This window comes from Saccoglossus kowalevskii, chromosome 7 (assembly GCF_978046115.1).
Source record: "Saccoglossus kowalevskii chromosome 7, keSacKowa6.1, whole genome shotgun sequence".
Taxonomy (NCBI): domain Eukaryota; kingdom Metazoa; phylum Hemichordata; class Enteropneusta; family Harrimaniidae; genus Saccoglossus; species Saccoglossus kowalevskii.
This window is the reverse complement of record NC_140647.1, coordinates 23,734,983-23,762,882: the sequence shown is the minus strand read 5'-3', so window position 1 is coordinate 23,762,882 and position 27,900 is coordinate 23,734,983. Positions and strand designations below refer to the sequence as shown.

The 27,900-nt window shown below is 35.1% G+C and overlaps 2 protein-coding genes across 2 annotated transcripts; one reads left to right on the top strand and one right to left on the bottom strand.

The window, feature by feature from the left end:
- Positions 1-245: 245 nt before the first annotated feature.
- LOC100376573 (tyrosinase-like) lies at positions 246-27,604 on the bottom strand. Its single transcript, XM_078009637.2, has 8 exons — positions 26,831-27,604; positions 3,898-4,276; positions 3,579-3,756; positions 1,509-1,666; positions 1,231-1,326; positions 970-1,053; positions 728-796; positions 246-581 (listed from the first exon to the last, which is right to left on the bottom strand). The coding sequence occupies exons 1-8, from the start codon at positions 27,524-27,526 to the stop codon at positions 436-438; spliced, it is 1,806 nt and encodes a 601-aa protein (XP_077865763.2). The 5' UTR covers positions 27,527-27,604; the 3' UTR covers positions 246-435.
- Positions 8,113-21,607, top strand: LOC146740875 (uncharacterized). The gene is made up of 7 exons (XM_085501574.1): positions 8,113-9,051; positions 11,817-11,888; positions 12,344-12,640; positions 13,572-13,704; positions 14,425-14,561; positions 18,653-18,830; positions 19,262-21,607. Exons 1-7 carry the CDS (start codon positions 8,113-8,115, stop codon positions 19,354-19,356), a joined length of 1,851 nt encoding a protein of 616 aa, XP_085357700.1. The 3' UTR covers positions 19,357-21,607.
- Positions 27,605-27,900: the final 296 nt, after the last annotated feature.

Here is a 27,900-nt window from a genome sequence, read left to right as displayed (position 1 = left end):
GGTAACTTATTTTGAAATCATTATGGCTGAATGATATCACAAGTTGAAGTAAATTCAACCATACTACTCAAGAAAGGTTCTATTTGCGTTCAGCCTCCCCCCCGGGCATACAACAGTAGACTGACCAAGACCTTCTAGGTCAATACAATATACATCTTTGGCTCATTTAGGTCTGACAAATCATGTGATCGATAAAGCTTAGCACTCTCCAAACATTATAAAAATACATTTACAATAAATACAAATTATAAACATTATTTCACTTCTTTTATTTTATATATTTTGTATTTTAAAGCTCTATACACATTCAATTTATCTTTTTAAATACTGTCACACTGCATTCACATTATAGTCCATATATTAACACACTATTATATCATTGTTATCCGTATCTTCAGATGCATATTCGGAAACTTAATGTAAATGCTATTCTGTTTAATTTTCTGTTATACGTTGATAACCCTTATAACGGCGGTAAACAGTTCGTCCCTTTGTAGCGATAAACACGACAGAAACGGCAAGTAGACCAACTACGAGAACTTCACTGATCATCATTCCTGCTATTGGCGTTCTGTCTTTATCTGTAACAGTAAAACATAATCAATAATCTAAAGAATCAAACAAACAAACAAACAAACAAATATTAAATAACCGAACGACGAACGACCACGAACAAAACAATATGACTTATTTATTAGTGTATAAGCGTAACATGTTCGTTCATTACCATAATTGGGTCTTTGCCCGTCTGACTGCAACCGTTCATATTCGTAGTCACCAGTACTACCCACAAAAGCTGTAGTTAAATGTCTTGTTTCGTTATTTCCATAGATACACATCAATATGCTGTTATCACACTTATGAAATTAAACACATATATTTCGATAACAGTCATAATATAATATTGCGATAGATAGTCTAATTTGCATATTAGATATCAGAATTTTTCACACAAAAATTATTACTTACTTTGCATTGGAAAGGCCTTCCAAGGTGCCATACTCAAAATAGCGCTTACTTCCGCCTCCATCACCTTAGGGTCGCTACTAAAAACTATTCAATAGGAAATCCAAATTTAATAAACTACATAATAAAATACCTAATAAAATACGTAATACATAATAACATAAATAATAAAATACATAATACAAAATACATAATAAAATACAATTGGTACCATTAATATCACATAGATGAATACAAACAAATGACGCCATCAATAATACTTACAATATAGATCGTTATCAAGTATTGGCACTACACATTCTTGCATACCATTAATGGCACGCCCCTCTCTTATCCTCTCACGTCTATTAACCGGTTTGCCTGTGATTAAAATAGAAATAAATGCGACGTGAAATAATATCCTTTGTATAAAACAGAATTTATAATGTATATTCAGTAACAATGTCACATAACAATATTAAATCTATTGGACAACTAATTGTAGATTAAAATGCTATACAATCGATGCTGTCGCATAACTGAACAAAGTTTTATATTCACACCTTGTGAATCTATATTGTCGTATGTGTATCCGAATACTTGTGATTTCTGCAGGAATTCTCCATTTGTCATTACTGGGAAAAATGGTACCATATATGAATCCGCATCGTGTCCTACTGGTGTGCTGTCCTTCGGATAGTGGGTCGTGTTTGCGTTGTAACTACGGAAAACAATAGTTAGTACTATGTAAAATTAGATACCATTAAACTAGGTACTGGGTAAGTTGTATTAGTCTATTTGAATTCCATCATTGCGCTAATAAATCGTGAACATATTTACTGACATTTACTCTGCTTTCATGTTCAGTGTTCCCGTTTTTCATAACAATAGATTGACCATTTGAACAATATCTTATGTCTACAGACATTCAAATTCCTAAGTGACCTAACCACTGTTTGTATTGCAAACCTATAATGGAACACCTTCAAAGTTTCACACCATATGGAAACGGAAATGACACTGACATATGTAATATTACATATATATCCAAGTGCAAGAAGAAATCCAGCAAGTTTACCGGCACTTGACATATTTATAGAAAAAAGCGAAGTGCGTTATCCTGGATATGTCACAGCGCGCTCTCCATTGACCACGTATTGTTCAACCTAGGCAATTGTTTCATAACAAGTGAATATTTACAATCAGTTTTAAACCTTCACTTAATATTTCGATTGAAAATTGCCATTGAGTAGTTCAGTTAAAATCTCCTTTCATAATTCAAATAACTGATAAATTGTTAGTTAAGCTTAGTAACACATTTCATACGTTCAGCGCCGTTAACGGGTGCATACACATTCAAAGCACTTTTGAGGGTGCGGTGTGGTCACTAAACTTGAATACAGTTTTTATTTTTGAGTCTTATTTTTCAATGAATTTTTATATATGAGTGTAAATGGCGAAAGCCGGGTTATCGCGAAGTAAACAGTAACCCGACTTTCGCCATTTATACACTCTCATATTTTATTTTATTGAGAAAAATAAATAAAAGAGACTGTATGAAAGTCTACGCGGACACCGACATCTCTTTGATATTTCCATTTGATATGATTGTTTCATCACTGCTAGTATGCGTTGAAATATAGTAGACCGTAGACCCTTCATTATCGCTACATTCAGTGTGATCTGATGTGTAACAAAGGTCTTATGACTGATGCGTTTATCCTCTTAAATCAAGAGGGACTTCAGAAAGTAGCGAGTAGTGTGAAAGGGGCTTGGAGGGCGAAGGGGATTGAAAAGGCTATTTCGTTCATCAATTTCTATTTCATTTCCATCTTTGCGCTTTTTGAAAATTATTTCAGTCATATTTTCATCTTTTGTGTTGTCATCATTTTGTTTTTCTCTGTTAACTTGCGAATTCGAACGCACGCGTTTGTTAGCCGTATTCTTAGAAAGACTAGTAACCATATCTGTTTCAGTGTTATATGTTACAACATGGGTCTCATTATTTTGTATAACAATAACCGGTGACATTTTTATCTGTTATGTCATCGACTTCGTCAGTGTCATTCAAATTATCTTTCACCTGTTTCATATCTGTTGTAGATTAAACGCAAACAATGTGTATTTGAAAAGTGATAGGCAATAAGCCAGACATTTTCAGATTTTGTAAGTGAAAATAAATCAGGCAGTGAAACAGACTTTACATGTTTTAGTGCTGTTTTTACACCCACGTGGGATTGCTCCCACCGTGCTCATAACACGCCCGTGGTTAGCTAAGGCGTTGGTAATACAGTGGTCTGGTAACAAATGGAGTACAGTACATAAAACAATTTTCAGAGGTTCGACTTGCACGTGTAAATATCCTATGTCAATGCCAGCGCAGAGACCATATCAACCCATGAGACATGCCGCCACAGTATTACTGACGCCAAAACCTGGCAAAACGGACAGAGCGTTAAAAACGACGTCCTCACTCGACCAGTATTGTATTGTTTTGTTCACTATAGAGATAACGTACGTGATTTGTTTGTGCTATATTGATTACATATAGTCCTCAATCATACCACATGAATGCATACACATGTATGGCAAAGCATTATTAAGTATGTAGTGAAGACGAGAGAAACACTTACCGTCGTATCCATTTCTCCATAATTCTATCTACATTGGAGTGATGCAGCCAGAACATAGGGTCATTTGGAGACGTTTCCACGACACCCATTGTACCGTTCATGTAACTATGTACTTGGTTATGTGATTGTGATCCAAATGGTGTGAACAGACCACTCTGTCTTTCCGAATCAGCAAATCCTGGAAATACAATTATTAATGACAAATTGAATTATTACATTTAATTGTTTAAAGATACATATTTAAATAATGACAAGGTTTACATATCTACATCTTTTGACGAATATATTGTTAAATACGAGGAATAACATACATCTATACCTTCTAGAATATTCCGAAAACTACAAGGAGAGGTAATCGACACATTCAATGTTGGTACCAACGGTCTTGTATCATAATCAGTCATACTCAACGTATAATAAAGTGCTTCTAGAGAAGGCAACTCGTCTAAAAGACTGTCACCACCGGGATTTCGTGTAATACTCGGCAGATTCGAAACCTCGTTGTTACTACAAATCAAGCCAATATCATGGAAACGTTGAAAATCAGAGCATAGATCCTTCCATCCAGAAAACTCGCCTAGGATGTTATGAGGCGGAGAAGGCGAATTCTTCCCCATATATTCTTCAGTACAAATCTCACAGTTGGGTGCACCACTCCAGTCCCAGTACGGTATAGCAAAGTCATCGTCATTGTTCACCTAGAACGATAAACAAGCAATATTAATCATTATCGTTATGAAAAATGTTTTAACGTCAGTAATAATAATATCTACATAATACAAGTAACCTGTAGAATGCTGTGTGGGTAATATTTTTTATATTGATTTTTGTTGCATTTGCAGCAAATAGTTACCAAACAATGAGAAATCTATAGGATTGAATATACCCCACAGCTGGCTTCACATGCATAGTTCAAGCCTGCCTAACCAGGATTTAGTTACAGCACCTAGGCGGTATGTGGTTACAGCTTAATGTTCGAGTAATCGCAAGAAATTGACATGACAATAGAAATTCATTAAAGACTGGCACTCCCATGCAATTAACAGCGAGTGAAATTCCTGGGATTGAAATCACTGATGTAGGCAACGAATAACTGCAAGTTGACATAAAGACGAGGTAGTTTATTTAATCAGTGCTCAACTAGAGGCTGAAATTATAATTAATTTGTTTATTTCAATTTCTCCTGACGTCAAATAGAATACACTGGTGAAACACGGTAGTAACTGTGGGTGAAAGGATGTTTTGGGGTGTAGTTTACATTGTATATGGAGTGGTAGGGTCGGGTGTAGTTTGTTCATTTCCAACTATTATGAAGACGCGTATAATTTCACTTAATTTATTTTTGCTGACATGTTTTCAAGCATTACATGTGAATCCAATTTTCACTGCGCTGTGTCTCAATAGAGTATGAGGGGAAATGGCATTTTCACTGGAATTTATTTCAGGGGAAAATTGTTTTCAGTGATAATGAAGTATTATGACAGATACCCTCCCCGTGGCTTTCATTGCGTATGGAAGTTATTTTCACGAGTGATGTGGTGTATCCTGCTGCCGTACTTTCACGAGCGAAGCCACGGGGAGGGTTTGGGGTTCTGTTATTATACATAGGTCCCATATTTGATTATTTCATATTAAAAAAAGAACGTGCAACAAACCGGGATAGAAATTTAGGTCGGAGACCCCAATTGCCTATTAATATATGCTCCAAGACAGTGCTGCGACCTAGCAACGCTTGTCAGTGCAGAACGCGTGTCGCTGTACGTGTGAAAATAAAATAATCAGACGTCTAATTTGAGTCATTGTCCGAATAAATAACTCGTGGATGTTTAAGCGCGGTGGTCGTCGCGCAGCGCGTGTTCGAATTTCATGTAAATAAACAATGTATTTTACACGCGTTGTATACGTCGCTATGAGTCCCATATCGAACAGGACGCGACACGACGACTGTCGCCCATTAGTTGGGACCACGACAGAACCAGAACTGGGCGACTACGATACACGGTTTATGTTGAAGTTAAAAGTTCCTCCACAGATCTGTGCATTGGCAAACATGCCGTGCAACTGCGGTACTCCACTGACGGAATGACTTTCGTTGACATCGGTCGTCGCTGACTCGTGAGCTCCACACTACAACTTCGTTTGTGATGTTGCTTGCTGGTCGTGGATAGACTGAGTCTTGGTTACCGGTTAAATGTTGATGGTTGCGGCTGCATATTAATCGGACATTTTACTGCGGGTCCAGGCTGCGGGTGGATCTTCCGAGAGCCTTTCAAGATTTATAAAAACCAGTTTCCAGGTGGTCAACAAACATTAAGTTCTCCCAATCCTAGTATTCTATGTGATGTACATCTAACATGCCAAAAATGCTGGTGAACGATTTGAACCCGACAAAAATAGCAAACGGAAATGTGTTTACAAAATAAAAATAGTGATTCTTTGAAATAGATACCAGGAAGAGGAGGGGGTAAAAGAAAAGTTATATAACATTTTATTATTCAATAATTTATTAAAATACATAAGTTTGTCCAATTCCCTGTGATACAAAACCTCAGACATAGCTCATTGTACTCGGCTTGAGTGTGGGCAAAAAGTTACTATTTGAATTTTTGATATCTTTTTTCATCAATGAGGAAGTTGACCCCGAAGTTAGAGTAACTGTTCAGCAGGAATGGCTTTTTAACTCTTCTGTGGTTTTTTGGCTCGGCTGATTTTGTTCATACTTGACAGGCAGGTCGTACCATCACTAATTGAAAAAAACAATTCTGACCCACCGCTACCATGGCAACAGCCAAAATCTGTTTTTTGAATACTTTCGCCAAATTTATTGCCTCCTACCAGTCTTGTAATAGCAATGCCCAAATGATCATGCCTTTTATTTTGGCTACGTTGCGCACTGGTAAGAGATCACCGGCGCCGACATTGTTACCACTGTCAACGGAATCCCAACGCAGCTTTGAACTTTGAATAAAATGTAAATGCTGCCTCCAATCTAGAAAATACTATCGCAAAACGGTTGGAAATAATACATTTAACGGCTGAATACGTCCTAACAATAAAATAAAGTGACTTCTAATGACTGCCATGTTATTTTGCGAACCTCGTATAAGGTGCCCGGTTTTAGTTATAAACAGACGTTAGCTTCACGTTCATGTCCCTTCCATGATAACAGCCGAAAACATATTGCTTGTTTTTTACCGGTTTTCATTGGCAACCGAAGTATTTTTATTTTGTAAACAAATTTTCGTCTGCTATTTTTATTCAGTTCAAATCGTTCAGCAACATTTTTGGCATATTAGGTGTACATCACATGCAATACTACGATTGAGAGAACTTGATGTATGTTGACTGATTTTATCATAGTACGAAGTACCAGGAAGTTACTCAGTTCCAAATAAAGATTTCCAACGTCAAATGAGCAACACTATGGAACGCCGATGCTGCCTTATATGGCTGTCTAAATTTATATTATTAACACACCCCATTATATGGTTGTGTAACATCAATATATTATATGCAAACACCATTATATTATATGCAAACACCATTATATTATATACAAACACCATTATATTATATACAAACACCATTATATTATATGCAAACCCCATTATATTATATGCTGACACCATTATATTATATGCAAACACCATTATATTATATGCAAACACCATTGTATTACATGCAAACACCATTGTATTATATGCTAACACCGTTATATTATATGCAAACACCATTATATTATATGCAAACACCATTATATTATATACAAACACCATTATATTATATACAAACACCATTATATTATATGCAAACACCATTATATTATATGCAAACACCATTATATTATATGCTGACACCATTATATTATATGCAAACACCATTATATTATATGCAAACACCATTATATTATATGCAAACACCATTATATTATATGCTGACACCATTATATTATATGCAAACACCATTGTATTATATGCAAACACCATTGTATTATATGCCAACACCATTATATTATATGCTAACACCGTTATATTATATGCAAACACCATTATATTATATGCAAACACCATTATATTATATGCTGACACCATTATATTATATGCAAACACCATTATATTATACACAAATACCATTGTATTATATGCAAACACCATTGTATTATATGCCAACACCATTATATTATATGCTGACATCATTATATTATATGCAAACACCATTATATTATATGCAAATACCATTGTATTATATGCAAACACCATTATATTATATGCTGAAATCATTATATTATATAGTAACATCATTATATGGATGTGTAACACCATTATACTATATACACACACCATTATATAGTGATATAATTTTATTATTTTATATGCTAACATCATTATATAGATATGTAATGTCGTTATATTATATTCTAATGACAGTATATGGGGGCGGTGCACCTTTATTATTTTGTGCAAGTTCTTTATTATATGAGGTTGAGCGTGAAGCACTTGCGCATGCGCTCTAAATGAATTTTTGCCGCGCAGCAATGGAGGACGTATTACAACAGTTGGGCCTCGGTAATATATTGCAAAATTTTGTAGATGAGCGGATAGACCCCGTTGTTGTTGGATCACTGACAGATGGTCAGCTGAATCGCCTTGGAGTAAGTACTATTGGAGACCGTGCGCGATTGCGTGACAAATGTCAAAAACTGGCTGAAGTAGATGAGGTCCCGGACAGTGTTCCTGTTGATGGCGTTACTCGCGGCGTGGCAAGGCACGGCTCAAGTTTGAGAGAAGACATTTTACGTGAACGTACGACACTCTTTACTCCATCCCGATCGAATTCTGGGAGAGGAGTAAGGCGTAAGAGAAAAGGCGATAAACTTGGTACTACCAGGACATGGACTGTATCACTAGTTTGTTTGGCGGATAGACATTCCGAAAAGATACCTTCCTTGGCTGAAAAGCGTGTTCTAAACAATGCAGGTCTTGGTTTGAAAAGGATAAAATTCAATGTTGATGATGACGAGGAGGCGGTAATTGAAAAAATATCGTCTGAAGGCGAGGGATTTCCACAACTTTGTGACTGTGGGGGTTTTGAAGTTATGGGTGCTCAAGTTGGCAGTCGTCAACTTACTGCTGTCGACTGTTCATTGGCAGTAGCTGTACTGAAAAAAAACTTCAGCTCTCAGGGGAAAATATACATCCGTCCTATCCAGAAAAGTCTAAAAACAACGCCGACTGAAACGGCGTCTCTCACAACACGGATAATGGCAAAATGCAAAGGGTGTAAAAAAGAGATGAATGTTCGTGAACTGAGAAGTCATCTGTGGGAGTGTTTAGCGGTATTGGACGCCAGCAGTGACTCTGATGGCGAAGAATTGACCTCCTTGCCGGATGCCTTGTCACTTCCGGGCCCACCTCTAGCAACAAGTACACATAACAGTACTAACGCTACTGAAGATAACATTCGAGAGTCTCAGGTTAGTCCAGATGTGCATATTTAGTGCTCTGTAATACCTCACACAACCCATTAGTTGCCTGAAAACATATCAAATACTCTCAATAGATTTCTTGTATGTAGAAACTTTGGTTTTCGACGATTGTCAAATTGATTGAAATTGCATTCAGTGAGGTCGCCTAAGGCATGTGCATATAAATATTTAGGAACTGTTTTTATTTGGAATCAGTACTCTCAGCACAACAAATGCATTCCCTTCATCTTCATGAATTTGATTTGTATTGGCTGACTGAATAACATTGGAATGGAATGATTTCAAATGTTTTGATTGCCATTGAAATTTATAAATGTTTATAAAGATGAAGGAAATGCCTTTGTTGCACAAAGAGTATTATTCAAATTCAAACAGATGATACAATTGACATTTTAAATTCATCGATTTGTGATTCTCTACCTTGCCATAATTATATTATTCTGACAATTCTGTGATGTGTGAGCTCAAACGTTTTGCGCTGCGCCAATATTTGTGTTTAGTGATACAATTTTATTTCTATTGTGCACTATTGTGCTTCTGCATCCAATATAACCTTGAACATGATTTTGAAATTCTTTTGTAGAACAAATCTTACTGAAATATTGTTTTAGACACAATTGCATGGCCAAAGTTGACCCTACACAAGACTAATGTCATGTGAAATGTGATGTGAAAACTAAGGGTTTTGTAGTCACCATTTATTTGAAAATCAGTTATGAAACGGGAGCCGTAGAAAATTATGCTGAATAAATAACACATAAAATCATCAGTTGGAGGCTGTAAGTGAGTGACTTAGCCTCTCAAGATGGTAACGTATTTGACATTTTTTCCAGGGTCCTCAGTAAAATGTCATCCTCGTAGTTTGCTTGACAAAATGAAGCCCCCTGTGTCTCTGGTGCAACCCTGCGACAATCTTGTTCCATTTGCAAATGATTTAGTGTACAATGTTGATACATAGCGTATATGCTATGCATTCTGTGTCCACATTTCAACAATGGCTGTTTTCTGCTGACACTGATGACACAGGAAGTGTTTTGTTAAAAATAAAAATCAGAGCAGAATACGGTAAATCAGATTTCTTTGATTTCACATTATGCATCTCAAACAGCAGAGCTATGTGATCAGCAGCATGCCAACAAACCATGGTTTTTGATGTTTATAATTTTGTGACATACATTAGAACCTAAATACAGGTTTGGTTTCCCTAAATTCATTTTTTTCCATTCTTTCAGTATTATGTGTGGGTTGGGTTATACCATTGGCAGGGATTTTTTTAAACAAGGGAACAGGAGAGCAGCGCTCTCATGCCATGGCCATGCACCCCTTACCCTGGGGAGCAGATCCTCTGGTAACCATAAAATTCTGAATGACCAGGGATCACATGATGTGTCACCTGTCTGATAGTAATTTTGGCCCTAAGGAAGCCATAGAATGCTCCATTTTAACTTAGAATTATCAAAGGGAGAATCCTATCTCCCCCACTTGATTGCGCCGCTGAATTGCAGTACTTCCTCTTGCAGTTTTTTTCTAGAATAACCCCTGTGAGGAGAAAATATATGTGCTTGTTTTTTTGCATTGACCCTCTCGTAAAATATTTTCTTGTGCTTACAATAACTCGAACTGTTTTTAGCCAATTTATTTCAAATTTGGATATTATATTAGGAGTGGGAATCTTATTAATTACTATGATATATCAACCAAGTTAAATTTTGGTGTCACGAGCAAGTGCAATTTTCAAGATATTGGGTAAAATTTGGCTGAAATAAATAATTATGTGTTTTCATTGTGAGTATAAATAAAAAAGTGACACATGTAGTTTCCTGCTAATTTCAAATCTTGCTAGTATTTTATTTTTGCTTATATATATATATTACTGCACGATTATTTGGGAACTTTGATACAATTCATGTTATAAAACTCTATAAGGGACGTTGAGATTAATAGTACATGTGGGAACTGGCGAACACAATGGCTAAATTTGTCTTGCAAAATTTTGCTTAGATATGTTGCTATACCATTATTTTTTAGAAACTTTTATACAATTCATGTTTATTTTATAAGGGACATTGAAATTAATACAGTACATGTAATATTATTTGAGAAACATGAATAATATTTAATTTTTTATGTATTTATGATGAGTGGATTATTCTTGTTCATTTTTCAGAATTTTTCACACCTAAATTTCAGCCAGCATTTTTTGTGCAAGATGTTTTGATGTAATATTGCATTGTTTCAAGATTTTTATACTCAATTTTTCCATGCAAAGAAAAGATATTGCATCTTTAGTTTTTACTTGCATCCATTGTTATTTAATCTGTTCTTTAATCATTCTCAATGGACAAGGTTGTATTAGTTACACTATGTTTATATGATTCCTAAACTTTTTGCAAATTCGGTTTGATATTTTCCATTTTTTCAGTGGGAAATTCTCTGCCATATTGCACATATGCTGAATAGTACAACATGATTCTGCTCAAATACCCTTAGTTCACATCTTTGTAAATTATGGAGGTCACATATCAGTACACTAGTATGTGTAGTTTTTTAATGTTTGTTGGATTATCCATGGTGGAAGTTTAAATGCGTGTAAGTGAAGTAAGATTATAAGTATATGTTAGTCTCAATAACTAACTATGCTTTTGATTACTATTACTTTATTTTTGGCTTGAATAACATTTCCCATAATCCCAACAGGGACTATGTCATTAACAATGACTTGTTTTATTATTATTTTCTTCTTTTTATTTAAGAATATGATGCCACTTGACATTACTAACACACCACAGGAAGATATGCCAAATGAGGAGCCACCAGTTATCAATGTACGTTACAAATATGATTCTTACACATACACTGCATATTTGCTCCTACCATATTATTATTTATACAGTCCAATTATTGTTGTCAATTAATTGAAAGTCCTCCGTTACATATTTTGCCACTATTTTTGCACAAATATCGAATGAGTTTTCTTGTTTACTGATTTAAGACATGACTCATGTTTTCATTCTAAATTATAAAACTAAAAGTAATATAGTGTACAAATGTATATAAAGCAGTTTACGAAAAATTAAAATAATGTACAGACATCATGAATAAATTATGTAAATCATATGCTAATTATTATGCAAATTAGCTGTCATCCTTAACTTAACTGGGGAGAACACTGACTTCATGCCTTCCAATGCCTTCAACATGTGGAAGTTCTTTCTGACTTTTCTTTGATTTTTTTGTCTTATGACACTGTAATAATTTGTAATTTTGTTTCCATTTTCAGTCTTTTGTGCATACAGTTGAAGACGTCAAGTCTGTTGATGATATTGTTCAAGAAATTGTACAATACTGTGATATTAACAATGTTACAGATCCTGTGGATGTATTACGAATTTATCAGTCTAAAATTATAATGGGTAGATCATTAGAAATTCTTGATGAGTGTGACTGTGATGAGGGGCCAACAACCTATATAACTGTTGATAGGTATGATCTTTTGAAAACAGCATTTGAGGAAATTGGCGGACTGAAAAACATTAATGAACTACGAACTACACTTGAAGTACAGTTTTATGGTGAAGTAAGTATATATTTCATGTATGTATTTCACAGTTTTTGAACACAAATTGTATTTCTGGTGGCGTTACAGTTGGCTTGTTTTCAGTTTGCTCTTGAATTATTTAACAATTTTATAACTCTTTGATGCATGTTCTGAAATTTCATCTTTTTTAAAATTATTTTAAACTAAATCATTCCCACTAAAAATGCCGTAGCTAATGGAAACATGTAAAAATATAAATACAACCCTTGCTCTGTTAACTCCGCTGTTGACTTTGTCAAGCGGAGCTTATCATATGAGTGATTTCCATCGTCCGCGTCAACTTTTTATTTTTTCGACTTGAAAACTACAAGCCAAGCCTTAATGCTTTTATACTTGGTGTATATGTACCTTGGGTAGACCCCTCAGATTTGTTCATTTCATGATGAACTCTTCAATTATCTAATTTTGATGAATATTTTTGTAATTTTTGGTAAAAAGTGATATTTTCGAATTCTTGTTGAAAACAGCAAGTCCGATTGCTTTGATACTATACATATTGCTCATTTTCTAATGATATCTTCAGTTCTTTAATTGAAATGTGCATTGCTAACAGCAGAGCTATCTTAGCCGACAGGCTGCTTGTTTCAACTTCTTGTTGAAAACCGCAAGTCTGATTACTTTGATACTATACATATTGTTAATTTTCTAATGATATCTTCTGTTCTTTAATCCTTATCCTTAATCCTGCCAGCCCCATGTTCTTTTACATTGACTTGACCAGATAAGGGTTAATAATAATAATAATAATATTCATACCCATTAATAGCTCAACTAATGTTTGGATATATTTTGCACACACAACTAAGGTACACAAATTGCAATATAACCTATGTTTTGACATCTGTAATACTGCTTTAATTGATTACATATATTTTCAATAAATATGTGCATGCACCTTATTTTTTGGCAGATGGCAAAAGATTATGGTGGACCGAGAAAAGAGTTTTTTTCATGCATTCTAAGGGAAATTAAGGACAAATATTTTGAGCATGGATTACGGAGCTACCTAGCAAAGGATTATCTTACAGTTGGTGTCATTATGAGTAAGAAATTTTCTATTGTGTTATCGAGTAATGCTCATCATGCTGTACAAATTCACACAAAGGGCATGAAATGTTAATTCAGACCATAGATTTTTTGCACAGTTAATAATAACCTACTAACACAGGAATGCTATTTTGTTGAATTTCCCATCTAAACATTAACTGTATATATCCAATGAGTGCACCTCATTCTGACTCAATGGAGAGGTCTAAGCCACTGTATCCTGGGGGAGTGTACAGATTATTTTTAAGCAGTTTTCACAAACATAATTTGTCTAGTCATTAGACGAGCGAAGTTTTTACATTTTACGCGTGACTAGTTGGTGAAGACACAACTGAAATTGCACACAAGCGTCAATCAGATTTGCCGCTTCAGAGGGTGTAATATGCAAAATCTATGTCACTACTTCTAATCTATGATACTAAATTTTTATGCATACAAACATGGAGCTTGTGACATGATTATTCAAAAGTATTAAGATTACTGTATTCTGTTAAATGTATTATATTTCTTCGTATAATTTCAAAGCTAAGTATATGGCAAGCACACTAATAACAATAACCATGACACATGACCTTGTCAATGTCTACATTTGGTTAATCTCCCTTCATATGCGCAACATGATACACTTTGTTGATAGTATTTAATAAGACAACCAAGTCCTTTTGATCACATAGTCTTTTGCATCACATAACATAATATTGTGCTCCTGCAAACAGGTCTAAGTATACTACAGAATGGAAAACTTCCACAATTCATGGAAGAAGATGTTTTGGAAGAATTCATACATGGACAAAATCCTTCTCCTTGTATTTCTGAGCTGCGTGATGGTTTCAGGAAACTGGGGATATATCAGGTACAGTGTTATGTGAAACAGCTTTCATAAATAAACATACTTTAATAACAGTTTTTAGCAATATGCTACATTTGTAGATCCATGTATACATTAAAGCTGCAAGCAGCATTTGCGGGGTTCCAGCAAAAGTGTGTAATATGATGCAATTTTAATGGCAAGTCACATGACCAATCTAGTTGCCCTTCTCAGGTCTTATAGCACATGTCAGCTGAGAGCTACATGCCAAATTTCAGCTCAATTGGGTCATTAGTTCCCGAGATATAAGCTACTTACACTTTTGCATGAATTGAAGATGGCAGCCAAAGCACATGACCAAGCAAAATTGTGTTAAGAAAATTCATAGTACATGTCACCTAGATGCAACATACTAACATTCAGCTCAAGTGGTTGAGTATTTTTGGAGAAAAGATTTGTTAAATATTTACACAGTTTTTTCAGGAACCCTAACCCTAAAAGCAAACCATGTGACTAATATAATCAACTTGGATTTTACAAATTTGATAAAACATGTCAGCAGGAAGTTTCTACCAAATTTCAGCTTAATCCGATTATCAGTTTCCAAGAAATAAGATACCTTCACTTTGAATAAATTCAAAATGCAGACCAAATCATGTGACTAACTCAAACTTATGTGAAGTTATTTTATGGAACATAACAAGTTTAAGCTCAATAGGATGAGTACTTCTTGAGAAGACCATTTTTGACTCCCATGTGCGAAGCACAAAATGGGAGTCTTTGCAGTTAGTGTGTCTGTATGTGTGTGTGTGTGTGTGTGTGTGTGTGTGTGTGTGTGTGTGTGTGTGTGTGTGTGTGTATGTGTGTCCGACTGTTCCACTGCTATCTCAAGAACCATACATCGGTTTTTGATGAAACTTGGTGCATAGATGCTCTGGGCCAATGCGCAGATTTGATTAGGTTTTGGTAAAAATCCATGCTCGTTAATTACCTAATTTGCATGATAATTAGCTAATTTTTAGCTGTTCTATGACTGTTCCACTGATATCTAAAGAACCACTCATTGGATTTTGATGAAACTTGGTACATAGATGCTCTGCACTAATGCTAGGTTTTGATTAGTTTTTGGTAATAATCCATGGATACTAATTACCTAATTTGCATAATGATTAGTCAATTCTCGGTTTTTCCACTGATATCTCAAGTACTAATCATCACATTTCAATGAGACTTGGTACATAGATGTCATACGACACTGCACAGACCTGATAGTTTTTATGGTAATATCAGTACATATTAATTACCTAATTTGCATAATTAATTAATGTTCAGCATTTGATACAAGTAGTTAGCATTACATTTCAATGAAACTTGGTACTTACATACTCAAGGACTATGCAGAGATTGATTGTTTTCGATAAATATTTGTGCATATTAATCACCTAATTTGCACAATTAGTTAATTTTCAGCTTTTCCACGGGTATCTCAAGTACTAATCATCGCATTTCAATGAAACTTGGTACATAGATCCTTTAGGACTATGCAGAGACCTGATTAGTTTTAGGGTAAATAATTGTGCATATTAATTACCTAATTTGCATAATTAATTTTCAGCTTTTCTACTGATATCTAAAGTACTAATCATCACATTTCAATGAATCTAGAATTATGCAGACCCAATTAGTTTCCGGTAAATATTTGTGCATATTAATCACCTAATTTGCATAATTAACCAACTTTCACACTGATATCTCAGGTACTATACATCACATATCAATGAATGTACATGGATGCTGTAGGACAATAGACAGACCTGAATAATTGTGGGTTAAAATCTGTACATATTAATTACCTAATTTGCATAATTAACCAATTTTAAGCTTTCACACTGATATCTAAAGTACCGTAAAAACTCCAAAATTTCGACCGGTTTTGAATAATTGGTGTTAGAAATGTGACGTGTTTTTAGAGTCAAAATTAAGGTGCATTTTCGGACGGTCGAATTTTTCAGAATAGAAATCAGCAAATGAAAAAATGGGGATGATAGACAGTGTGCTTCATTAGTTTTTAAAAAATGCAATGTCCGTCAATTGACGTAAACTTCCTCATGTTTCACGGTAAAAGCAAAGGTCGTGGCCGAGTTGTAACTCAAAATCTAAACAAAGTCATCAATCAGTGAGTATTATGACAAGCAAAACAAAACATCAAGACGCGGAGAAGAGGTCAGCACAAAACTAATAGGTCAAAAGACAAAGCTGTCTCGCACTACCTAGGAAAACATGCGAATGTTCGAAGTACAGGTACCCATTGGACAAAAGATACATAGAAGTTTAGCAAACTATCTCCCCGACCCAGTGCAATGTATCCTGTTAGAATCAAAGCTCACGTGTCCCTTATTTGAGGGACCAAATTCTGCCGTAAATTCGCCCTTGGATTAAAAAATAAAATAGGATTTAAGAAAATAAAATGGGACTTTTAAGGTGTATTTTGGCGTCATTTTTCAGACATTTCAATCAATCCTGCCGGCTAAAATAGAGTCTAAGTTTTACCGTAGTCATTGACGTCTGTCTATTCAAGAGTACACGTGTATGATTTTTATCGTGACTAGCGTGAACGGGTAAGCTTCCTTTCGAGAATGAGCTGTTATCACTGTGAACAATGTTAAATTATTCTTCAGATGACCAGTTTATTTTTTAAAAACAACTAATTTTTTTATTTAAAAAAAATCATGCCGTTTTCGCATCAAAATCCAAGCCAAAATATCGTACTACAACATCAATCTCTTCCGCATTGCGTTCAATAACATTAACATATTTAAATAAGCTATGGTAATTTGAACACGTTGGCATCATCCAGCTTTTTGATTGGTTAATTAGCGTTTTGACCTATTTGACCTAAGAGAACATGGCGGATATCCTACAGCATCAAACGTTTATACGAGACCGGAATCATTCACTTACGATGAAACTAAGTTGACTTTTATTTGTATTTCATAACCATTCAACAAATTTATTTTGTGTACATTATTATAATCACTACTGAGTACAGTAATAATCAACAATTCAGAAACGCAGCATGCCGAGATTTTTGTGTTCGTTTTTATTTGAAACTTCGTTTATTTAGAATATATTTTCGTTACCAATAAAATAAAAATCTCTCAGTCAATCAGAAACCCGGATTCATGCCTTCGAGGAAGGTCTCGTTTGAACGCTCACATCGGTTTTTTATTCGTTTGGGGGAAAACTAAAACTGGTCGCAATTTTCGAATAAGAATGAGTCGGTAATTTTTAGTGGAGTCGAAAATTTGTAGGTAAATAAAACACCGAAACCCGGCAAATAAATAGGCGGCCGAATTTTCAGAGGGGTCGAAATTTTGGAGTTTTCACGGTACTAATTATTCCATTTCAATGAAACTTAGTACAAAGATGCTCTAGGACAATGTACAAACCTAATTAGTTTGGGGTAAAAATCTGTTAATATTAATTCCCTAATAAGCATAATAATTCATAATTTTTTGGTTCTAATCACATTTCAATTAAACTTGGAGACATAGATTTTCTGTTACATTGCGCAGACCTCATTAGTTTTACACTCAAATCTGGTCATATTAATTTCCTGATTTGCATAATTAGTTTTCAGCTAAGTAATTTCGAATTATATTTAATGTGTCTCCAATACTCTCAGCATATGGGAGTTCTTTCTAAGCTTTCTTTGATTGAAATGTTTATGTATTTTTTTGAAAACCCTAATCCTAACAACAGGTCATCAAGTTGCCCTTTAATATCATGTCAACAGAAAGCTACATGTGAAATTCCAACTCAATTGGATTTTTAGTTCCTGAGATTGAAGCTATTTTCACTTTTGCATAAATTAAAGATGGCAGCCAAAGCATGTGACTGGTCATGACACCGTGAGCAAATCAGCACTTCTAGAGGAGATGCTTGTTAAAGATGTTGCACATGTTCGAGTAATATGGTAGGAAAAGTCACATGACTGCTAAAGTTTTTACTGGTGATATCTAGCAGGGACATCCCAAGGATGCTACACACACAAAAAAGTTGTGCAGAACTATAAGATAAATCATGATCTATACAAGTGTACATTTTCTGACTGTATGTTTTGTTTGTTTTTACAGTTGTGTCAACATATCCCTGGATTTGTTTTTCTTCTACGACCAAACCCTGCAAGTGCCATTACACTAAAGAAGATTACACTTCTATTAAAACCTTTCTTTAGTCCAGAAGGATCTAACCGATTCATGCAAGAAAGATCAGTTTATTCCATGCTGCTTATGTACTTAAGAGAAGTTTCAAGTAAGTATATCATTTTCTCCATGTCTCTTAGATGAACAGTATGTACCGCATATTACTGGCCTAAACCTTGTTCATCATTGCTATTATCGTGTATACATCAATCTTTCTGTCTATATGCATGCATGCATGCATTCGCACCTGTACTTTGGTCATGCATGGATCATATCTACCTATTGTATTCACACATACATCATATGATAAACATACTCATAAACATGCTTTGTGATTTTATTGAATATGGCTGGCTCCTTATGATATTTAGGAACCTAACAATTCTATCCATGTTTGTTAATGTATTGGCAAGCACAATCTCAGTTATTTTGTGACAATTGTTCATACTTGGCAATTGTCAGTCGTCCATCAGCAACTGTGTTTTTTCTCTTGTTTTGAGATGTTCATTCTGTAATTCCATTGATGTTTATTTTTCTTAGGTGGAAGGAGACATGGTATTACCCTTTCTGATGTACTAAATTTTGTAACTTGTTCGCATGAAGAACCAATCTTGGGGTTTGCACATGAGCAATGATGGAGTTTATTGAAGTCAATGAAACATTTTTCCCGTTAGCCAACACCTGTACAAATAAAATGCTATTGCCAACCCCAACATGCGAGCACCCACTACCTCCAAAGGATACACTCTTTGAGCAATATGACATGGCATTTAGTGGCAATTTTTTTGGAGTGGTTTAGGATTATTAAAAAAAAATAATACCCTGAGGAGAAGAAGATGAGAGAGGATGAATGCTCATTTAACAACATTTCAAACCAACTTTTAGAGAGTGCTCAGGTATACTCTACATACCACATAATTTACTGCATACACCAATATGGGATGAAACTTGATTAGGAAGAGTAATTTTGTACATGTATTATACTAAGTTAGGAATATTCAATATTGTGTTGAAATATTGAGATAAGTATTGTATTTGTTGTTCAACTGCATTTATAAATGTAGTTTATTTGCATTTTTGCCACACTTATACTATTCTAACAAAAGATTAACATACTAGTAGTGTTTCAGTTTTTAAAGACATAATTGTAGAATTAATTGTAGGTAGATGTTCTAGTCAATTTTAATACACTGTTGCAGGTGCTTCTCAGTACATCTGACCAGCAACTTATGTCATACCTGTTCAAGCATCATGGGCTCAGCAATCAATCAAATCGTGTATAGCTGGCAGTTTTTAAAGCTACATGTATATAGCCTGTTACACTAAAATGCATTCAAGTAGGTTGATGAATGATTGACAAGATTAAATGGTTCTGATGTAACCACAGCACTTGTCACATACCAACATTTAAATAGTAAAACCAACTAGAGCCTTTTCCAACATCGGATTGTTTATTTATTTGTATCTAATTGACGATTTTAACGCCTGTTGTGATATCATATACTAGCAGTACAGCAGTTTGTTTACATACTCAAATCAGTTTATATAAACGAAGCAGCCGTTTTTTGAATTTGTGCTATACTGATAATGTGTTTTGATTGTAGCTAGTACTATAGAAGAGGTGCAGACAATCTGTGGCTGTTAAGTTATGTTAATAGATATCCTTAACCAGAATGCACCTTGAAAGAAAATGACTGACTCATAAATGTAAATTTAATTTGTCCTGAAGTGTTGGATTGTCTTGGTAACATACACTGTAAACAGCTTCTGACTTTATTGTTGATTAGATAAAATGTGACAATTACTACGTTCACGTTACGGGATCTCGGCACGTGTCGGAATTTTTAATTCTTTGTGTTTGCAGAGGGATTACAGCAGTTGCGTTCACATTATTCGGGACCCACTTACGACCGACTCAGCTTGTGCCAAAATTACGCCCTTATTCGTCGTTCTGTTATTTGGCCCAAACATGGAAAAGGATACCATACGATGATAATATTAATTGCTATATTGAAATTATATCCATTTGTTGGTATTTATTATCGTGCACATGGACGGCAATGAAGATTTGAAAAACAAGTATTTTTACGTCAATGTAGCATTGCAAGAAAATAGCGGTTGCAGCAGCACATAAATATGCTGACGACTGTTTGCATTCATTTCATTCATAACTACAGCATCCGACCATATACTAGTATATCTGCATTTCCTGTCATGAATTAGCATATGTTCTCTTAAATTTACCACCGAGGGCGTGATTTCGGCTCTTGCCAAGCGTTCAAGCAAATCTCAGCACGTGCCGAGTTTTGGTCTCAAGCATCTATCTGGACCAAAATCGAGTTTTTTTCGGCATGTGCCAACTCGGTCCTGACCATCCACACACAAGTTTCGGCATGTGCCGACTCGGTCTTGAGTATTGGCACGTGCCGAGATCTCTAGCGTGAACGCCACTATTATCTTTCAAGATGTCAAAAGACAGTTTAAGTTATCACATGATTTTTGAATGATGTTTAAACACCTATGATTAAACTAATTTTGTACATAACCCAGACTCTGTTTAGAGTATAGCATACAGAATGTAATTTGTGTCTATCTTTGCTCTGATTTGTGTCAGTTTTTGCTACTATGTAAACAATCGGTACCCATGGCATAATCAAAATCACCAAAATAGACATAATATGACAATAAGTGAACAGTCTGGTCAAAATTTATTAGTGAGAAAGAAGTGTATATACATACATTGAAGACAACTTCTGTTGAAACGATAGCAACATATGTTCTTAAAGTTTAGACTTAAGGGTAATTTGGTGATCAAAACTTTGTTATGTGCTGAGTCAAGATTCTACACAGGTTTTAATACCAAATAAATTCGTTTATGAAATATAATGTGTTTGTTTGTACTTGTACAGTCACCATGTGTGCTGGTAAAAACTGGCAAACTTAGTAACACTATGACAACTCTGAATGTGTACCAAACAAAACTGATTATATCACCTGGGCAATATTTACTATTCAAAAAGGGTGCACATAAACCAATATAAATTTGTAATAATACTAATTGTGCAAACACAGCAATGTTTGAAAGGCAAGGATTTCTAGTCATTGCATTCTGATGATATAATAAAAAAAACATGTATCCATGTATATATATATATAAACACTTCAAAACACTTAAGCTACATTATAGTGAGACATTATCTCCAATGCTTTTATGTATACATCAATCCCATAATTGTCAGAATGCCAATCATCTGGTATGCGTGCTGTCAGTTCATCTAAACATTGTTGTGGAAATTGATAAGTGATAGAATGAACAACAGGCCTGGTATTTTCCTCTAATTCATCTTGACCGACAATGCCAGAAATACCATAATGTAAGGCCTCATTTGGCTGTAACTCAATTCCAATGGGGTTTTGATATTGTCCAGCAACAAACAGGCGTATTGGTGATGATCGAGCAGTTCTTAGCCGATGATGTGACCAAGCATTTCTCCACAACTCCAATTTTGCATTTATTTTATGGAGAAATACATAATGAAGTGCAGCGAGATGGCGAACTTGTAGGGGATCCAGAATACTTTCATCTTCCATGAAGTAAAACAGCTGGTAGTATACACTTAGAACACCTTCAAAAACATCTCGCCATAGTCTCTCGATGCGTTGGTTGTGGACACTTTTTCCCACAATGATGCTTCCTCTGTCCCGCGCTTCATCAACATGTAATCAGCTATGGCAACATTCTCCATCCCCATGTCACTTCTGACACGACTTGGTAAACCATACGCCTCAACTGCATTTACAAAGTGATGTAGTAGTGTATCTGCCTTGTTATTATCTAAACAAGTTAATGCTACCGGTAGTCTGCTAAATCCATCAATTGCTCCAAATATTATTAGATTCCAGCGAATTAATTTATGGTTGGTATCAATGTGCCATAAATGGTTTGGCCCCTGCACATTGTAAACTCTCCTTTGCAATCTCCCCCTTTTTCTTTCTTGTATTCCCTGTTCATCAACTCTGTGCAAATTGTCTCTAAGTCTCATTCGCTGCACCTTTAATCCTCGCCCTCGCAGAATCTGTCTTAGCATCACCTCCCCACAGAAAGGAAAATCATCTGTAACTTCCTGTACATTAGCATCTAAGTTTTCGTCTGATATTTCAGCAAACACCATCTTACTTAAACCATACCTTGACATCCGGCGATAGACAGTTCTTTCTGATACTGCCAATATGCCTGAAATTTCTCTTATCGTGAATCCTTCTTCTAGGAAGTTTTCCAGTGTACTCTTTGGAATGAGAAATTCAGATACTTCATTTCGCACAGGAGCTTGACCTCCAAATGTGGTACACGCAGTTCTGAGTGCCATCATATCATTTCGACTATGTATACCTAAAGATTCCAGTTCACTGACTGAGAGCTTGCAAACTATGTCGGGTGATATTTTCTCTCTAAGAAACGCATTTTCTAAACGATCCAAATTCAGTGTCTTCAGAACTTGTGACATAGAAGAATGCTCCATACTTTGAGTAAAAATAGTTTATGGTCACAACTGTGGATGATATTCGATCAGGTTCAGATAATAAAGGCAGCGTAATGTACATCTAAACACAGTCCCTCCACTGTGATCTAAACAATACACTTTTTATTCGTCATTTTATAGGGTTGAGTAGGATTCACACCTCTAGATTAAAGATTGGAAGGAAACACAATGATTGGATAGTAATATTGATATATCAGCTTTAACTTGACCTTGAACTGATTTCTATTGCATTCGTGCTGATAGTAGTTATTACTAAATGGCTTATGTAACTCGAATCTGTGTTTCTTTACAATAGAGATACATGCATTATGGTATGATATCAGACATGTAACAACTTTTAATTGTTGTATCTCAGCTAATACAGCTTGGAATTATATAAAATAAAGACGAAAAGATACAGTAAAATATAGTCTAATAATATCGCTAAATTACGAACACGAGAGAATAAAACTGAATAAACAACAAGTAATATTAATGAATGAGGAAACACACATATGGATGAGCATCCACGATAGCAACTGAGCATGCTCACAATTGCCATTCAGGGGTCTTATTTTAAAATGTTATGGTACATCCTGGGGGTACATCACAGCATGTGGCATTAGTCACAGTCCCTCTATCCCCGCTTCGGGCATGTAAACAAAATTAGCACTATGAAATTTTGCGTTTTTTAACCCTGATACGCATTAAAACCAGCCTACCAACTAAACAAATTTGGTAAAATGGCGTCCTTCATGTTAACGTGATCGATCGAAAAACCTGTGATATTTCTGATTCTTGAGGATCATAACAGTTCAAGTCAACTATACAACAACTAATGACTTTATTCGATGCAAAAGTATAAAACAATGCTTCAATTTTTGTATATAAATGCTTTTTTTAGCACTGAATAGCGTACATTGTCATTTCAAAACGTCGCCATTTTCATTTACGATCGAAAAATCATCCATAAAAATCGCCCAATTTAACATTAATAAAATGCGGTGTGACACATCAGCCCACCAATTTTTAATATGTTTCGACCATAAAATGTCAAAATCGAAGACAAATATTTGTTTCGCGCCAAAAAGTAGGGTAAATAAAGTAGGGTTCATTTCAATCACCAAAAAATCAAACACGAACAATTTCTGGATAAAGGTATGAAAATTTGTTGCGAAAATGTGTCGCTGCTTGTAATATAGATGAATTAAAGAACAACTCGCTGGCTAAAATATGACCTTATACAGATATCCTGATTAAAAAAAAATGTGAAAAAGCTCGAATTCTGGAATAAACAACTAAGTTGTAAAAAAAAACACATAGCGCTGACGATGTCAAAAATAGTGACGGGCTGTGTACTGACAATGCTTTGCCCATACCTGCAACGCGCCTTTGCCAGGAAAGGCCAATTCACACCTAATACAATGACCGTTTCCCGACCGGGATAGAGAGACTATGCATTAGTGTTAGAATATGATGGTGTCTGTATATAATATAATGGTGTTCGCATATAATATAACCATGTTTGCATATACTATAATGGTGTATGTATATAATATAATGGTGTTTGCATATAATATAATGGTGTTTGCATATAATATAATGATGTCAGCATATAATATAATGGTGTTTGCATATAATATAATAGTGTTTGCATATAATATAATGGTGTTTGCATATAATATAATGACGTTACATCACTATATAATGGTGTTAGCATATAATATAACGGTGTTTGCATATAATATAATGGTGTTAGCATATAATATAATGGTGTTTATATATAATATAATGGTGTTTGTGTATAATATAATGGTGTTTGTGTATAATATAATGGTGTTTGCATATAATATAATGGTGTTTGCATATAATATAATGATGTCAGCATATAATATAATGGCGTTTGCATATAATATAATGGCGTTTGCATATAATATAATGGTGTTTGCATATAATATAATGGTGTTTGCATATAATATAATGACGTTACATCACTATATAATGGTGTTAGCATATAATATAACGGTGTTTGCATATAATATAATGGTGTTAGCATATAATATAATGGTGTTTATATATAATATAATGGTGTTTGCGTATAATATAATGGTGTTTGTATATAATATAATGGTGTTTGCATATAATATAATGGTGTTTGTGTATAATATAATGGTGTTTGTATATAATATAATGGTGTTTGCATATAATATAATGGTGTTAGCATATAATATAACGATGTTACACAACCATATAATGGGGTGTGTTAATAATATAAATTTAGATAGCCATATAAGGCAGCATTGGCGTTCCATACAACACATTTGACTGGTAATCAAGATTCATGTAATCCATGGCTAACAAGCAACATCACAAGCGAAGTTGTAGCATGCAGTACCAGTAAGTCATCCCGTCAGTGCAGTACTGCAGTAACACGGCATGTTTGCCATCAGCATTGTATTCAAACGAATCACGTGGTGTGCCGTTCTCGTTCAAACCCGGGATTCGATCAATAGGGGAGTCCCATTAAAAAAACACATTGCAAATCATGCAAGTTCAACATTTTCAAACCAATATACTAAAACAGAAATGCTCAGAGATGCAAATAAAGGATAGATATTACTTTTCACTATACACATCTCTGTTGATACTATCCCTCACATATTCTACTCCCAATTACTCCTGCGTAAAATGGACTAGCCTCTTCATGTTGACATTCAGACTAAAATCACGTGACAGGCTGTTAAAATTGGCTGTTGTATACTCTTTCGCCGGTCTGGAAAATATGTTTAATTAACTCACATTCAAGCAACAATGCAGATTTCCCAGTGGGAGTGAGACTATTCGACTATGTCACTAAAAAAATAGGGGTGTTTTCAGCAAAAAACGAATAACCCTGGAATACACACAATATACTGAATTTCGGAACAAATCGTGCATTACTTACAGCAGCAGAATACCACAGAAATATCAGACGAAACATGAAAACACTATATATTGTATTTCAGCTTGAACCCTCTATATTGCAATTCAAGGAATTAACCCCATATGTGCATCCATTTCCCACCTTGGTATCACCCACCCCTGAAAACAAACTCTTAATACCACGCTGAAGCGTTTGGTAATTATCATTGGGCAAAGACACCACATATTACTAAACTCAATTTCCAAGCTGATTCCATTAATAAGAATTCATAAAGTGAACTAAAGATACAATTTTAAAAGACGGGTTTAAGTTTTAGTCATTACTTATTTAAGGTTTGCGCGGTGAAAATAAATAATCACCAAAATCGTTCAGTTGTTAATGGTATGACAATGAGTAAGGTTATTTGTATTACCGTAAAAATAAATGTCAAATTCTCCAAACATTTTGAACTGTTTGTCTTTCGATATCGGCCAATGTTGACTAGTTGATGAAAGGTCACCAGTTAAAATGATATCACAAAGTTCAGGTTAATATTCATCATTCATTTTGTGTTTGAACGTGTCCGCACGCTCAGACTGATAAACGCGTCACTAAACCAATACGCAGCCTTCATAATTCAGCTTTTGCCCGGACATTTACCTCCATAAAGTGTGAGTTATTACTTGCCTGTTGTATCATGCGTTCAAATAAGAGTAGATACGCCCGGTGCCAGGTTAAGAAGGCGGGTCCAGCGTGCGCAAAATCGATAATAGTGCTACCGTCATTAACACTGGCAGGTCGTCGAATATTTTCTCGCGCTGCATAATAGTGGTTCCACACAAAAAGATCATACTCGTTTATATTATTAAAGAGTGGGTTATCACCATTTAACATATCGATATAAAGACTTGTCGCTATCTGATAGTCACTTAGTTTGTCTTTAGCATTTAATAAGTACGATCGAAACTTCTTAACTTCAGACTGAGGCATTGACAAGATATTTCGTCTGGTCACACGAATTTCTTGGTCGCATTCCGTTCCCTTATAACCAAACTTGCATTGACTACAGTCATAACCGTCAAAATTACCGTCACACTTACACGCACGTGTAAAGAATGTACTCGGCCACGCCAAACGGTCGAGATCACCACCGAATTGTGAAGAGTCGCCGGCTTTTGGTGGCATAAGATCAACACACGCCCCTCTACCAGGTCCTCCACATTTTGAGTCATAACCAAATGGTTGTGGGCAGCATTCCTTGCGCGACAAAGATTCTGGTGAAACACATACTTTCGGGAACTGGCCACTGCATTTGAAGAAAAGTACAGATGATAGTATGATGCCTACATGCAATAAGACAGTACACTGTTGAGATTGAACCATTCTGTGTGCCCCCAAAGCATTAAACTATATGAGGCGTTTGTTGACAACACGATTAGACTACACGTATTACATTGTTTTGTTGAACTTTGAACCCAGTGCAAAGGTGAGCTTGAGAATATTCAGATCCTACAAATCAAGGAAAAATAACAAACTTTCTTAGCCAGTCGATTCATTTGGGCAACATTAAGTCAAATTCGTCGTTTTTGTGTGGGAAAATTCCTTGCATACAAACTATACGTAGAACACTGTTTTTTTTAAACCAAAAATGTAACCCAACCCAGAAACCGATCAGAGATGTTATTGTTACGCCCTATAAGGAGAGATCATAGAATAACATAATACAAACTTTCTCATTGCCGTTATTATTCAAGACT

What these genes read in the sequence shown, in the direction of transcription:
- LOC146740875 (XM_085501574.1), top strand. Translation starts at nt 8,113, where the DNA reads ATGGAGGACGTATTACAACAGTTGGGCCTCGGTAATATATTGCAAAAT. An exon ending in AAGTACAGTTTTATGGTGAA is followed by an intron (nt 12,641 to 13,571) that starts GTAAGTATATAT and finishes ATTTTTTGGCAG; the next exon opens with ATGGCAAAAGATTATGGTGG. An exon ending in GGAAACTGGGGATATATCAG is followed by an intron (nt 14,562 to 18,652) that starts GTACAGTGTTAT and finishes TTGTTTTTACAG; the next exon opens with TTGTGTCAACATATCCCTGG.
- LOC100376573 (XM_078009637.2), bottom strand. Translation starts at nt 27,526, where the DNA reads ATGGTTCAATCTCAACAGTGTACTGTCTTATTGCATGTAGGCATCATA. An exon ending in GAAGGCCTTTCCAATGCAAA is followed by an intron (nt 797 to 969) that starts GTAAGTAATAAT and finishes ATTTAACTACAG; the next exon opens with CTTTTGTGGGTAGTACTGGT. An exon ending in CGGGCAAAGACCCAATTATG is followed by an intron (nt 582 to 727) that starts GTAATGAACGAA and finishes TTACTGTTACAG; the next exon opens with ATAAAGACAGAACGCCAATA.